This window comes from Sorghum bicolor, chromosome 3 (genome assembly GCF_000003195.3).
Source record: "Sorghum bicolor cultivar BTx623 chromosome 3, Sorghum_bicolor_NCBIv3, whole genome shotgun sequence".
NCBI lineage: Eukaryota > Viridiplantae > Streptophyta > Magnoliopsida > Poales > Poaceae > Sorghum > Sorghum bicolor.
In genome coordinates this window covers 1,956,756-1,970,131 of record NC_012872.2, presented here as the reverse complement: position 1 = coordinate 1,970,131, position 13,376 = coordinate 1,956,756, and the positions used below count along the sequence as shown (strand labels likewise).

Here is a 13,376-nt window from a genome sequence, read left to right as displayed (position 1 = left end):
TTTTTTTCTTCCTCCTCTCTCTATATGCGCGAGCAGCGACAGCGCACATGTGAAGGCCGAGTTGTGGCAGCGTGGGGCGCGTGCGTGGGCGACGCCAAGGCGCGGCCTACGCAGGAGTGGCGAGCAGTAGTGCACGCATCTGAGCACGCGGCGAGGCGACCTGGGGCCTTGTTTGGCTATCCGCCCTGTTCGGACTCGAATCGTCGTCGTGCGTCCGTGCTCCTTCCTACGCGGACTCGTCCAGCTTCGAGCCAGAAAGGATCTACTCGTGGATCAATTCGGCCCACCAGGCCACACACGCACAGGCCCAAGCCCAACAGGAACACTCCAAGCAGCGGCATCAGCTCGCAGTTCTCCCACCAATTCGAAGCAGCAGTCGGGAACTCCTGATCCACCGCCGCCGCCGCCGCCGCCGCCTGAAAACCATCCACCGCCCGGCAGAGGCACGGCGGCAGCCATGGGGAGCCGCCTGGGGCGCCGCGTGATCCACTTCGCCAACCTCCCGCTGAAGCTCATGCTGCCCCCCGCGCCGCTCTCCTCCGTGCAGGAGTTCGCCGTGCGGACCGTCCCATCCGCGTCCAAGGTGGACATCCGCCGCTGCCTCGAGTCCATGTACGGCTTCTCCGTCGCCGAGGTCCGCACGCTCAACATGGAGGGCAAGAAGCTCCGCCGGGGCCCCTTCCTCGCCGCCAAGCCCGACTACAAGAAGGCCTACGTCACGCTCCGAGCGCCGCTCGCGGTCTCGCGCGACCTGTTCCCCATCGGGGCCATCCTCGAGGAGCGGGAGCGCAAGGCCAGCGCCGCCGCCGCGAGGAGGAAGGCGGTCGAGGGCGCCGAGGTGGAGGGCGAGCGCAAACGGAAGCACTGGATGGAGAACGAAAGGGAGGGCTTCTCCCGGGCCGGCTGCGGGAAGGTCGTGTACGGGAACCCTGGGAGGCTGGGGAGGAAGAGGAGGGGTGGGGGCAAGATGAAGGAGGAAGCTGGGGACGAGGGGGCCAAGTTCCCATGGACCGGGATGCGCCTGGCTACCGAGAAACCGAGGTGAGGATCTCTGCACCTCTCCACTCTCATCAGTGATTGCCTTGATAAAATGTTTGTGTGCCTAGAAATCTTGAGGCCCTGTTTGGACGTTACGGGAATATATATACTCCTGCAAAGTGCTTACACTTGCATTTTGATGTGCACAAGAAAACCGGTCGACGATATTCCACTTGTAAAATGTTGTTTAGAAGTACAGTATTAGACTAGTTCTGAATGTTTGGGTGAATAATAGGATCAGAAATGCAAATCAAACAAATGGAGATATGAATTAGTATATCATTCTAGCAACTTAACACATTACAGAAATAGTAATTATCTTAAGCTCAGATATAAGGTCATAAGTAAAGTTTGTAATTGATTCATCAATGGTAGTAAACTCAACATATTGTCTTTCCATGATTGTTTCAGCTAGGGTTTCACTTTGTACTCCTAGCCTCCTAGGTCAATAGATGCTTCAGCCTTGCAAAATCTTGGCATGGTTTGCTGTTTGCTGCCACTAACCTGGAATGTAGAGTAATAAAATTGAGTGAGAAGCATTGTTACAAACTACAAAGAAATAAATATTTTTGTCACAGTATCATGAAACCTAAAAGATTGCCTGATTTGCTATTTTGTACAGCGGCATGAGTTGTTCTCTCATGGCTAAATGCGCCATAATTCAGAGAGCTTAAGATATTGTAAATGATGTGCCTGTTGATAATTAGTGAAAATACAGGTCCAAATAAATATGCAAGGTATCAACTGCCCTTTTAGTTTTAGACAATGAAATTTCAGCAAATAATAGTTTACTGTACATGAAGAAAATGATTAGCCAGAAAGCAAATAATAGTGTACTCCAAGGTATCAACTAGCAAATAATAGTGTACTCCAAGGTATCAACTGGACTGCACTAGTTTTTGTAGATAATAAAGTTAAGAAATAAAATAAAAATAAACCTAGATACTAATCAGAATCACAATAGAGTGATGTGAATATTAAAATCACAACTTGCAGTTGAATGGGTTCCAAGCTTGTTCACTTCTTTCTTCAGCCCCAAATGACAAGTCTTCCTGAATATATTCAGGAAGAATCCTCTAACTGGGTAGAAACTACATGAGCTAGCCACTGTCCATGCAATCATCAGCGATGCAGCAGAGCTATGGCCTGTGTAAAATTCAGTGATTGGAAGGTTGGAAGCCATCAATACTTGCATAACATACATATGGCATAATAGCGCATCTGACGTTAACGATGAATCAGAACCTTGACTTGCTTGCCGCCACAGACTTTGGTCAGAGTTTTCAGACGCTGAGCAATCACAAGGTGGTGGTCAGGGTTAGACGCAGACCCAACCCCAGACATGGAAAGCTTGGCGAACTGGGCTGGGCAGGTAGTACCAGTGTTTGAATGGTAATGCTGGTGTGCTGTGCTGTATACAGAGCTTACAATGGTATCTCTGCTATGTACATTTTCTGATTTTCATAACTCCTTTGGATTAGAAATGGATCCTTGGTGAGATGTGATGGTCTCATGATACCATGCTGGGTTACCCATGTTTTTTTTGTGAGCAACTGCCTTTGGTGAGAGCAACTTCTTGTGAGTTTGAGTTTTGCATGAGTTGTGGACTTGTGGTGACACTGGAGTTTTACATCCTTGAGTCTGTTCTTCCAAGTGTTATATTGAAACAACCGTTAACTTAGTTTAAATGGCATCTACCTATTAAAGTTATGCAAAGAACATGGCCCCTTGCTGGGCCAGGCTTGAGCTTGACTTGACATGTAGGGGGTTGGTTTGCTGGAACCGTAAGATCTATGCCTTCATATGATGCAGAATTTATCCTTATGTTATTGCTGGATTTTTCACCACCGATGACACAATGATTGTCTAATATTAAGATTTAGTCCAAAATTCTACAAGGAAGTATAATTTCTTAGGTTCGAAATGTGTGATAACAGAACATGTGTTTTCGTAGTTTGCTTATTGTGGTAATTTCCTAGGCACAAACATTAGTTTCTTGCTTGCATAGTTGGACAAAATTCAATGAACCTAGTAGATAAGACCCAGGTGCTAGTGGCACCATTTCACTGCAGTGACAACCTGGGTAGAATTTCAGTTTTTTGCAGCTGCATTGGTTTGTTGTTGTGGTCCTGATATTGACATTTTAGGAGAGAACTCGTTATAATGTTTGATACTCAGCAAGAGTGCACTTTTACATTTATATTGGTGCATACATGATCGGTTGCTTCTGTAGTGAATGTTAGGAGGGCGAATGTCATCATCTGAGGCTTGAGTGTGTTGTACCTATGGAATTAAAGAGAATATAAATTGCATGGGCTTTTACTCAAGTTTAATTATTTGCTTTCGTTGAAAAAATGGCAATTTATATGTATGTCTTACTCATAGGCGGTATTCTGATCCATTTTCGATATTATCCTTTTTATTAGGAGGGTGAGACACTCTCCACCGAAGAAGGGAATAGCCTTGAAGCAAAAATCACGGAAGGTATCCCTGCAGCACCGCTCAACGAAGTTGAAAGCTTGATATTACTTGACTTGAGCTGCTGCACCGAATCATTAGAGGATCCTGCCATCAAGGGGAGATGCAGACTGTGGATCCTTGAGTTCCCTGGCAGACCCGTCTTGTTTTTAAAATTACCAAATAAACACCGAACGTTGAAGAATCTGTAAGGATTTTGTGCCTTTGATATGAAATCCAGTTGGGATTTAGATTTTAGAAGGCTGGATCGGTCCCTTCGTTTGAAGATTGTGCCCTTGCGGTCCAAGTTCCCTTTGAGAATTGAGATTTGTCTAGTCATCTACTGACTACTGCTGATTAGAATTAATGTAAACCTGTTTTTCACTTGCTGTTCTACTTTTTTTTTTTTACCTCGTCCGCTGATCCTTTTACAAGGCCATTTGGTCTGTTCTAAGCCAAACCATTATTTAGCTGTGATTAGCCATTTGGTTTGTAAAGAGCAGCAATATATGAGTTCTATTTCGGAAAATATTTTTATATTATATATAACTCTATGTGAAAAATATTTTCACAGCCGATTAGGGACGGAGGTGGCACCTCCGGGCCAATATATATGGGCTGGTCTTTTTGGGTTGGGCCAATTACTCAAAGCATATATTTGGCAATCCCAACTCCAAATTCCAATTTTCCATTTCGATCATGAGCAATCAACGTGAATCAATCATCATGCAAGCCGGCCAATATATGAAGCGCGCATCCAGTGCTTGGAAAATGGGGCAGCTCCCCCCTTGGTCCCACAAAAGAAAACCCTCTCGCGCTGTCCTGTTGCAGTTCTTGTAGAGCGTCGGATGGCACTAATTAATCGTTCGCAATTGTTGCATGCGATTGGAACTATATAATTCAAAATATATTCTTGAATACAAAGTCAAATCGTGCCTTATATGGGGGGACAGAGGGAGTAAGAAGTAAAAGGGTGTACGTACCATAGCAAAACTCTTAGTATCTCTTTGTGGAGTTGGACAGTGATTCCAGCAAGAATTTAAAACTTTTCTCGTTGCCAAAAAGAGCTTTAACAGAGCAGTGTGATCAGTGGTACCACCGCTCCATTAGCGGAGCCAGAAGTTTTTAGGAGCCCGGGCAAAATTTATTGTATAAGAATATTTAGCTAGAACATTATAAAAATCTACTTTGATATAAAAAATTTTATTTATGAACTTGGCCACGAGCCCGGCCGGCCACGGGCGGCCGGGCGGTGGCTCCGCCACTGCACCGGTCCGAAGTAAAGATGTCAATGGGGGCCCACGACCCGCGATCCGATGGGTATTTACTCTATTAGGGTACCAATATGGAGTGAAACCAGTACTCATGGATACACAAACGGAGCAAACCCTTCACCCATTGGGTACGCGGGTATGGGGACGTTCTAGTAGTCCCCATACCCATTTACCCATGGGTGAAAAATACCCATCCCAAAACTAAAGAAGCCCACCGGCCACCAGTCCACCGGCAGCCCATACACTGAAACCCTATGTAGTGCCAGCAAAGTACTACTCTCTACTACGTGATTTGTATGGACAATGAACTATTATGGTGTTGTGACTAGTGGTTGCAGCAGAAATTATTATGTTGCTATTTGCTAGGTATATGGTGAGGTGACTATGTGACGATGCTTGTGAATGGCTATGTGACGATGCTTGTGAATTGCTACTACGTGACTGGTGCTTGTGAATTGTTGATGTTTGGCGGGTATGGGTGACCCGCCGGGTCTAATTTACCCACCCGGGTATGGGTCTGGGGAAATTCCCCCACCCATCACTGTATATGGGGATACTCGTGGTGTCATATTGTTGTCACGGGGATGGGTCTGGAGAGTTCATACTCGATGGGGATTTACCCATTGCCAACACTACTCCGAAGCCCTGTAGCAGTAATGTGACTACGGCCCGACCCGACTGGGGCACACATCCAGCTTCCAGCCAGCATGGAGCAGGTTGCGTTGCTTCAACAGCGAAGCCTGACTCATCATCAGACCGGCCGTCAAGCACACGCCTTCGTGCGCGACGTACAACTGTCGCCGCTCGATCGCTGCCCTGCCGCCTGCTGTGTAATGTTTGCCCGACGAACGGGCCAGCGTCCGGGCCGGCCTCACCACGTGCATGCGCCATGCGCGGCGGCAGCAGCGAGCGCGCGCGCACGGGCCCGGGGACCGGGACGGGACCCCGATCGAGTCCCCGACGCCGGCAGCCTATCTATCGCTCGCTCGATCGTCTGGGTCTGGCCACCGTCCCGTCCGGTCGCGGCGTAGGCGCGCGTGCATGCCAGCTCGCCATGCCGCGCGGCCGGCGGGCCGGCGGCTTTGCGTGAGCATGGCACTGTATACCAACCGGCCGGCGCGCGGCGATGCATGCATGGCGATCGGTTTCTTTCCGATCACAGGCACGGCCCCAGCTACACTACACTACACCACACTAGCAGTGTGTGTGGCCAGTACTGGGCAGTGCTGCTGCTTGTGCTTGCTATAGCTAGCTAGGAACAGGGACTGGGCAGATCTCGAACAGACAGGTCCGTCTCATCAGCTGACGCCGCAGCTAGCAAGCTCGATCTGATGCTCCTCCGATCCGCCAGGGCCATGGCATGGCCTGGCTGGCGCTGCCTAGCTTCTATAGCTAAAGTGTTGGATCCATGTCTCCCTCAGTCCCTCGATCATGTCGAGTACGTTCAGTCCGGGCCATGGTCCATGCAATGCGCAATGCATGTGGCATGTGCGTGCGTACGTGGTAAATAGTACTCGAGGATGAAGATGAACCAGGGCCACGCCAGGCCGCCTATGGACTAATGAGACAGTAAGCATGCATGCATCAGCAGATGTAAGCTAAAGCATGCATCATGCGTCGTGGGCCGTGGCCTCATGACTGACAGCAGTACGTGTAGTAGAATATATGGCATGGATATAGCAGGGCTAAAATCATGATCGACCAGTGGTATAAGGTGATCCGAAAATTAAATCAAGAAATTAAGAGGTCAAAGAAGTGAAACAATTTACGAGAGATTTGGATCGTACAATAGTTTTACCGAGGTAGCTAAAACTAAATTATACCTTTATTTGACGTAATTAAGTAGAAAATTAATTCACACCCACGGGTACAAGTTGGAAAAATGAAGATATGACAGAGACACAAATAACTTTAAACCAAGAAATCTGTCAACAATATATGGAGTCCATGCGGATAGATGGAGCATAAGAGTACACGTTCTAGCCAGTTTTACTAAGATTAATAGTACAAGACAAATTATATTATAGAGTCAGAGCAAAAAATTCTTCCTTCAAATTTTGGTCCATCACACTCTTTTTTCCTGTCCATGTGTCCCTCCACTCTCGGTGACATATGAATCATACTAAGAGTAGTAATACATAGTAATAAATAAGAGACTAGAGTTCTAACTGGTTTATTGTCCCATCTGTGACTCGAACTCACGACCAATACTCATATACTCCCTTCATCAAAAAAAAGAATGCAATTCTAGTACAGTTTCACGTTCTAGTATCTTTAAGTTTAACCCATTATAAATAAAAAAATTAATATCTATGATATAAAAATCATTGGATTAATTACAAAATGTATTTTCATTGTACATTGACTTGAAGCCATAAATAAATATGAATACAATTCACTATAAACTTAGTCAAACATGAACCACTTTAATCGACATACAACCTATAGTTATGTTCTTTTTCGGATGGAGGGAGTAATAAGTTAGAATAACATATTTCCAACCATGTATCGGTACAAGTAGTATGATTTTAATTAAAACATATTAGAACAGATGACGCAAGATGCAAACTCCGTTGCAACTCACGCACGATCATCGGATTTGCTAGTAATGATAAAAAGGCTAAGGCATACTACACCCGTTACCGGATCAAAGTTAGCTTGGAAATCCTGTTACACCGAAATCTGTTTCTGAATGATTAATGACAACTGACAAGTAGTGGAGTACTATAGCATCTGGAAAGCGAGCTGGAAAACCCTGTTGCACCGAGATCTCTTTCTGAATGACTAGTAATGATAACGCAGGTGCTTAATTCAAGTGGTCCAGGAGGGCCTGCTGGCCTGTTCTTGGTTTGACTGAGATGACCTGGAACGCTGTCACACACAGTAAGTACGTAGGTGACAATGTCATTTTCCTAGGGTCAAACACCACTAGTACAACCCTTGTCTGTTCACCTCTAATCGATGGAACGCCCTGTTGCCCTGTTGGTGATTGCGCGCGTTTCGCTGTTGCCCCGCTGGAGCTGCCTCCGAACCAGGGGGTGGGGGGGCATCAGCCGCACAGCGCGGGTCACAGTGCCGCACGTACTCCCGTGCACAGGACGCCTTTTGCAAGGAAAAGCGCCGTGGCATCTGCAGGCCGTACATGTCAGAGTTGCAAGTACTGATGTTGGAACTTTGGCCAGGGCCACACAATGCAGTGCAACGCATGCAAACACCCAGGCTGGCTGTCTACTCCTAGTCCTAGCTAGTGTTGTGCTGACTGTTTCGTGATCGATCGTCGATCGATCGATCATCCAGGCGTTCATCACGCGTGAGGCAGTTGTAGTAGTCACGTATAGATAGACGTCAGGAGACGGAAAGCGACATCAGGACATGCAGTCATGCATGCTTATCATCATGCATGACTGCATGTGCCAGCAGCATGAGTGGCTCAGATCTGCGTATGTCATGCCTACACATATGGCACCGCTGTTTCGTTTATGGACAGGCACGACGCGTGAGCTGTCTCGAAGCACTGCCGCACTGACGTACGAGATGTAAGCTAACAGAACCATGCATGGTTACGTACTCGATCCATGGATAGCTAGAGATAGCTAGATATATTGGCCTGTACGTGTGGTGCACCATGCGTGCATACACGTGTACAATACACGATGAGCAAGGATCATGACCTCTGCTAATTATAGACCAGTGCCAGTAGCTATATATACTAGCACGTTCGTCATATATATATACGCCCATCATGCGAACCTTGCATACATCAGAAAGCATACATATGCATGATCGATCCTGCCCCTGCTAGCTAATAATCAAGCTACTACTACTTGTTCTCGAAGCGGGACAGCCGGTCTTCCGCGAGCCTGGTCCTGCACCCGCTGTTCTTGAACTCGCTCCAGGTGAAGTCCCGGTACCGGCTCCGGCCGCCGTCGCCCAGCAGCTGCGGCAGCGGCGCCAGCCTCTCGCCCGGCGGCGGCCCGCCGAAGAAGACCATGGACACCCGGGACTTCTCGCTGTTCACCACCACCCTGTGCCTCACGCTCCTGAACCTCCCGTTCGTCAACACCTGCACGCACGCACGTACAGCTAGCTTCATCAGTCGTCGTACGTACGTACGTCGCAGGAACAAAGAAAAACTAGCATGCATGCATTCGTTCCGGCCCGTTTGAACGAAGGCTAGGCTATATACTATCTATGGCTCTAAGTCTACGGGTACATGTGTACATACGCGTACCAGCGCTTCACGGACAGCTTAATTGGGGCCTTACCACCTAGGTATATGATCGTACGTAATTCGTACGTGCTAATTACGTATCGCAAGCTGTGTTTGACGGATGGTTGTTGATGTTGACTGATCGATCGAAAAAGATCTCGAGTACGACTGGGTGCCTGATTATTCATCCCTACTCGCTAGCTCCTACTGAGTACTATAGCTAGCTAGCTAGCTAGAGCTGGCTGATGATGACATGGCGGTAAATAAAAAGAAAAGGAGGGATTAAATAGTATAAGCAGGTCGAGGTACGTACCTGCAGGGTGTCGCCGACGTTGACGAAGAAGCCGTCGCCGTCGGGCGGGACGGAGGCCCAGGCGCCGTCCCGCAGCGCGATCTCCAGGCCGGAGGTGCCGTTGGCGCGGAGCACCGAGATGATCTGCGGGTCCGTGTGCTCGCCGAACCCCGTCAGGCTGCAGGGGTTCAACGCCGGCCGCGGCGGGTAGTGGTTCACCCGCAGCATGCAGTCGCTGTCCGCGCGCGTCACCAGCCGCGCCAGCACGTCCCCGTCCCCGGCGCCGCCGGCGATGCCCAGCCCCTCCGCCATCAGCTCCAGCACCGCGCACGCCATCCGCCGCACCGCCACCGTGTACTCGTCCAGAAGGTCCCTGCGTGCCACCGCACCATACGTTGTCAGACGCGCGCATCAACATCATGCAGGCGAGAAAGTGATCACATGACGAATTTAAATCAAGCTATTTTTTTTCTTTTCAAAATGACGTCTGGAGCTAAGTACGTACTCCCTCCATTCCAAATTGTAAGTCGTTTGACTTTTTTTACCCCAAGTTTGACCACTCGTCTTATTCAAAAAATTTGTGAAAATATAGTCAAATTTAAGTCATTCTTGAAGAACTTTTATTAGTAAACCAATACACAACAAAAAAAGCGATATTTTGTACAAAACTTTAAATAAGACGAGTGGTCAAACTTGATATTAAAAAAAGTCAAACGACTTACAATTTGGTATGGATTGAGTAGTAGTGAAGACGCAGGTCGATAGGGACCGGCGACGTGAATGCGTGATGGCGCGCTTGCGTTCGTGTCGAATCGACCGGCGCCGGCGGCCCGCGCGGGCGCGGGGACTTTCACGTCACTAGAGCGCGCGGCCGGCAGCGCGCACCGCAATCAATTGCGATGGGCGGCGCCGGCGCGTCGACGGAGACCATGCAACGCAACCGACGTCGCGCGCGCACAGCCCGCGACACGGACGCGCGCGCGGGGTCAAATGGCGTGTACCTCCCGGCAGTCTTATCTTCCACGTACGGATACGATACCATTTTCTTTTTCTCCAGAATACAGTAGATTCATTCCTAGTAGCAGCAGGAGTAGTAGGATTTTATATTTGTTGTTTATTGATCATATAATAGATTTATTGAAATCCACTGCTGCTACGAGATTGTTCTTCTTGGGTTTTTGTGCTACGAGCACGTGCGTATGCTTGGTGTGGTATTGCTCCACGTGACAGATTGCAATAGCAGCAGAGCATGGAGCTGAGGAAAGGAAAAGCAATGCAAGGAGGTGACATGTGTGTGCATGTATGCAGGCAGACAAGTAAACTCGAGGCAAGGCAAGCCAGCAGCGAAGCGCGATGCCGGTGCAACGCCGAACGCCGGTCGCCGGCACCGTTCTGCCCCGCTGCGAGTGGGGACGTACTCACCGTAACAGCCCGGCCGACCCGGCCGGCGCGGACGGCGACGATGCGGTGGCGGCGGCGGCGGCGGCAGCGCACGGCAATGTCGAGGAGGACGCGGAGGCAGCCGGCACGGCGGCGCCGGCGGGGGTGACGCCGAGCAGGAGGTACTCGACCCACCCGAGGTCGCCGTTGCCGCCGATGCGCTTGCTGCCGTACCCGAGCGTGGGAGCCTCCTCGTCCTTCTCGTCCTGCGGCTGCGCGAAGAACCCGGCCGCCGCGGCCTCCGCGGCGCGCACGAGCTCCGGCGGCACGCCGTGGCCCGTCACCCGGAAGAACCCGTGCTCCTCGCACGCCGCCACCAGCGCGCGCGCTGCGGCCTCGCGCGCGGGGCCCGCCGGGGCCGACAGGTCCACCGACCGCACGTCGGCTGGCGGCGGCTCCGCCGCCGGCAGGGCGATCTGCTCGAGCTCACCCTTGGCGAGGACCACCATGGCCGATCGAGGAATGAGTGAAGCAGAGGAAAGCAGAGGGAAATTAAGGAAGGGAAGGTCGTCTCCTCTGTGCACAGAGCGCGAGAGCAAGAGTGCCGCGAGCGAGCCTCTTTTATATAGGACAGACACGCCGAGCAGTGGCGCGCGGGGAGTCGGCAGATGACAGCAACTCAGCACAGCGTGGTGCGGTAATTCTGGTCGTCTGATAAAGCATCATTGGCCAAGATCAGGGCCAAGTAGGCAAGTAGCCTTCATTCATGTCATTGTAAGTTTTTGATTGCCGCTATTTTTTGCCAATAATCTAAAGAGACTCGATCTGGACTGTTGGATTGCTTGGGTGAGGAGATTGCTCCAAAATTTCTATGACTCCGGTTGAATTTGGAATGTATCCTTAGGATTAATTGTAATCTCAATCTTTTGTGTCAAGTTGGTATTGACCAAGAGATGGGTTTATTCTCGTGTGTGTATATATATATATATAGATAGATATAGAACTATTACTCTGTAGCTGGCTACAAAATAATTTATTTTATAGCCACTTTGAGTTACGATAATTACTATATTAATTTACAAATATAGTAACTCCTTACTAAGTGGTTTACTATAACATTACGGTAAATATCCTCATGTGTTATAGTAACCCAACTATCATAAATATATATACATATTATCGTAAATTAGTATATAAAATTATCGTAAATGGAGGTGACTATAGAATAACATATTTTGTAGCTAGCTACAGAGTATACTCTCCCTATCCCTATATATATATAGGGAAATTCCTTTCTACACGTACGTGTAGTTACTCTCATCTAAAATAAACTACATTGTGTATGTATTCATACTTGTTTATCAGTTTGAGTATGTTTATATACTCATATTAAGATACTCTAGATCTTACCACGTGAAAAATTTTCAAAAAATTATATTTTAAATATATTACTAAAATGCCACTACTATATTATATACAATAAGTATAACCATATAATCTATGTATGCATGCATACTTAACATACATATCACTCTAGATGGTCTAGTATGATCATATACTTTGTGTATATACATTTCATCCGGTCATATACACATTAAATCTAGAGATATATAGATGAGAGTAACTACACACGCGTGTAAAAGAAACGCGACTATATATATACGGTAGCGCTATTCTACACCCTAGGTGTAGAATATTATTCTACACCGCAAGCCAAATTTGAGCAGAAAAAATACTGAGCAGTACTGGAGAGTGTTCAGTATCATCCAACACTATACTTAGGACCACGAAATACTGAACAATACTAAAATGCGGATACTGAACGATACTGAAATCTGTTCAGTATAGTAGTTTGGTGTAGAATAGCACTTGTATATATATATATATATATATATATATATATATATATATATATATATATGAATATTCCTTTGTACACGTACGTGTAGTTATTCTCATCTTCAATAAACCACATTGTGTATGTATTCATACTTATTTATCAGTTTGAGTATGTTTATATACTCATATTAAGATACTCTAGATCTTACCACGCGAAAAATTTTCAAAAAAAATTATATTTTAAATATATTACTAAAATTCCACTACTATATTATATACAATAAGTATAACCATATACTCTATGTATGTATGCATACTTAACGTACATATCACTCTAGATGGTCTAGTATGATCATATACTTTGTCTATATACATTTCGTCCGGTCATATACACCTTAAATCTAGAGATACATAGATGAGAGTAACTACACGCGCGTGTAAAAGAAATGCGTTATATATATATATATATATATATATATATATATATTGTGGGACTAGGTATGTTTCGTTAAATACCATTAGCGATCGAACTATATATAAATTGTTTTTTAAAAGATCCGGTTACACAGTTTGGATTTATCATAAGAAGGGTTTAGCAAACAACATTCACACGCATGAGTTGCGCTAGTAGCTACGGAGTACATCCTAGACTACGGTGGTCCAGGAAAAAAAATCCTATTATATACTAGGTAGCTTGGCGACTGACAGGGTTTAAACACTTCGCCACCTACTAAAGACCACATATGGCACGTCTCTTTTATTTCAAAGAACATGTCCTGCTCCAGTTTCCTGCTGCCCTGGAAATGACCGTGTTCCTTTGTTTCCATATAAGCATTAAAGAGTCACGATTGCTAGCCTATGTCCCATCTTTCTTCCTCCATTGAGA

At 47.1% G+C, this 13,376-nt stretch overlaps 2 protein-coding genes across 2 annotated transcripts; one reads left to right on the top strand and one right to left on the bottom strand.

The window, feature by feature from the left end:
* LOC8079529 lies at positions 334–3,885 on the top strand. The gene is made up of 2 exons (XM_002457105.2): positions 334–1,041; positions 3,465–3,885. The coding sequence occupies exons 1-2, from the start codon at positions 458–460 to the stop codon at positions 3,559–3,561; spliced, it is 681 nt and encodes a 226-aa protein (XP_002457150.1). The 5' UTR covers positions 334–457; the 3' UTR covers positions 3,562–3,885.
* LOC8081423 (gibberellin 2-beta-dioxygenase 1) lies at positions 8,330–11,452 on the bottom strand. Its single transcript, XM_002454916.2, has 3 exons — positions 10,694–11,452; positions 9,293–9,644; positions 8,330–8,832 (listed from the first exon to the last, which is right to left on the bottom strand). The coding sequence occupies exons 1-3, from the start codon at positions 11,158–11,160 to the stop codon at positions 8,590–8,592; spliced, it is 1,062 nt and encodes a 353-aa protein (XP_002454961.1). The 5' UTR covers positions 11,161–11,452; the 3' UTR covers positions 8,330–8,589.

What these genes read in the sequence shown, in the direction of transcription:
- LOC8079529 (XM_002457105.2), top strand. Translation starts at nt 458, where the DNA reads ATGGGGAGCCGCCTGGGGCGCCGCGTGATCCACTTCGCCAACCTCCCG. An exon ending in CTGGCTACCGAGAAACCGAG is followed by an intron (nt 1,042 to 3,464) that starts GTGAGGATCTCT and finishes CCTTTTTATTAG; the next exon opens with GAGGGTGAGACACTCTCCAC.
- LOC8081423 (XM_002454916.2), bottom strand. Translation starts at nt 11,160, where the DNA reads ATGGTGGTCCTCGCCAAGGGTGAGCTCGAGCAGATCGCCCTGCCGGCG. An exon ending in GGGTCGGCCGGGCTGTTACG is followed by an intron (nt 9,645 to 10,693) that starts GTGAGTACGTCC and finishes GGTGGCACGCAG; the next exon opens with GGACCTTCTGGACGAGTACA. An exon ending in ACGTCGGCGACACCCTGCAG is followed by an intron (nt 8,833 to 9,292) that starts GTACGTACCTCG and finishes GCGTGCGTGCAG; the next exon opens with GTGTTGACGAACGGGAGGTT.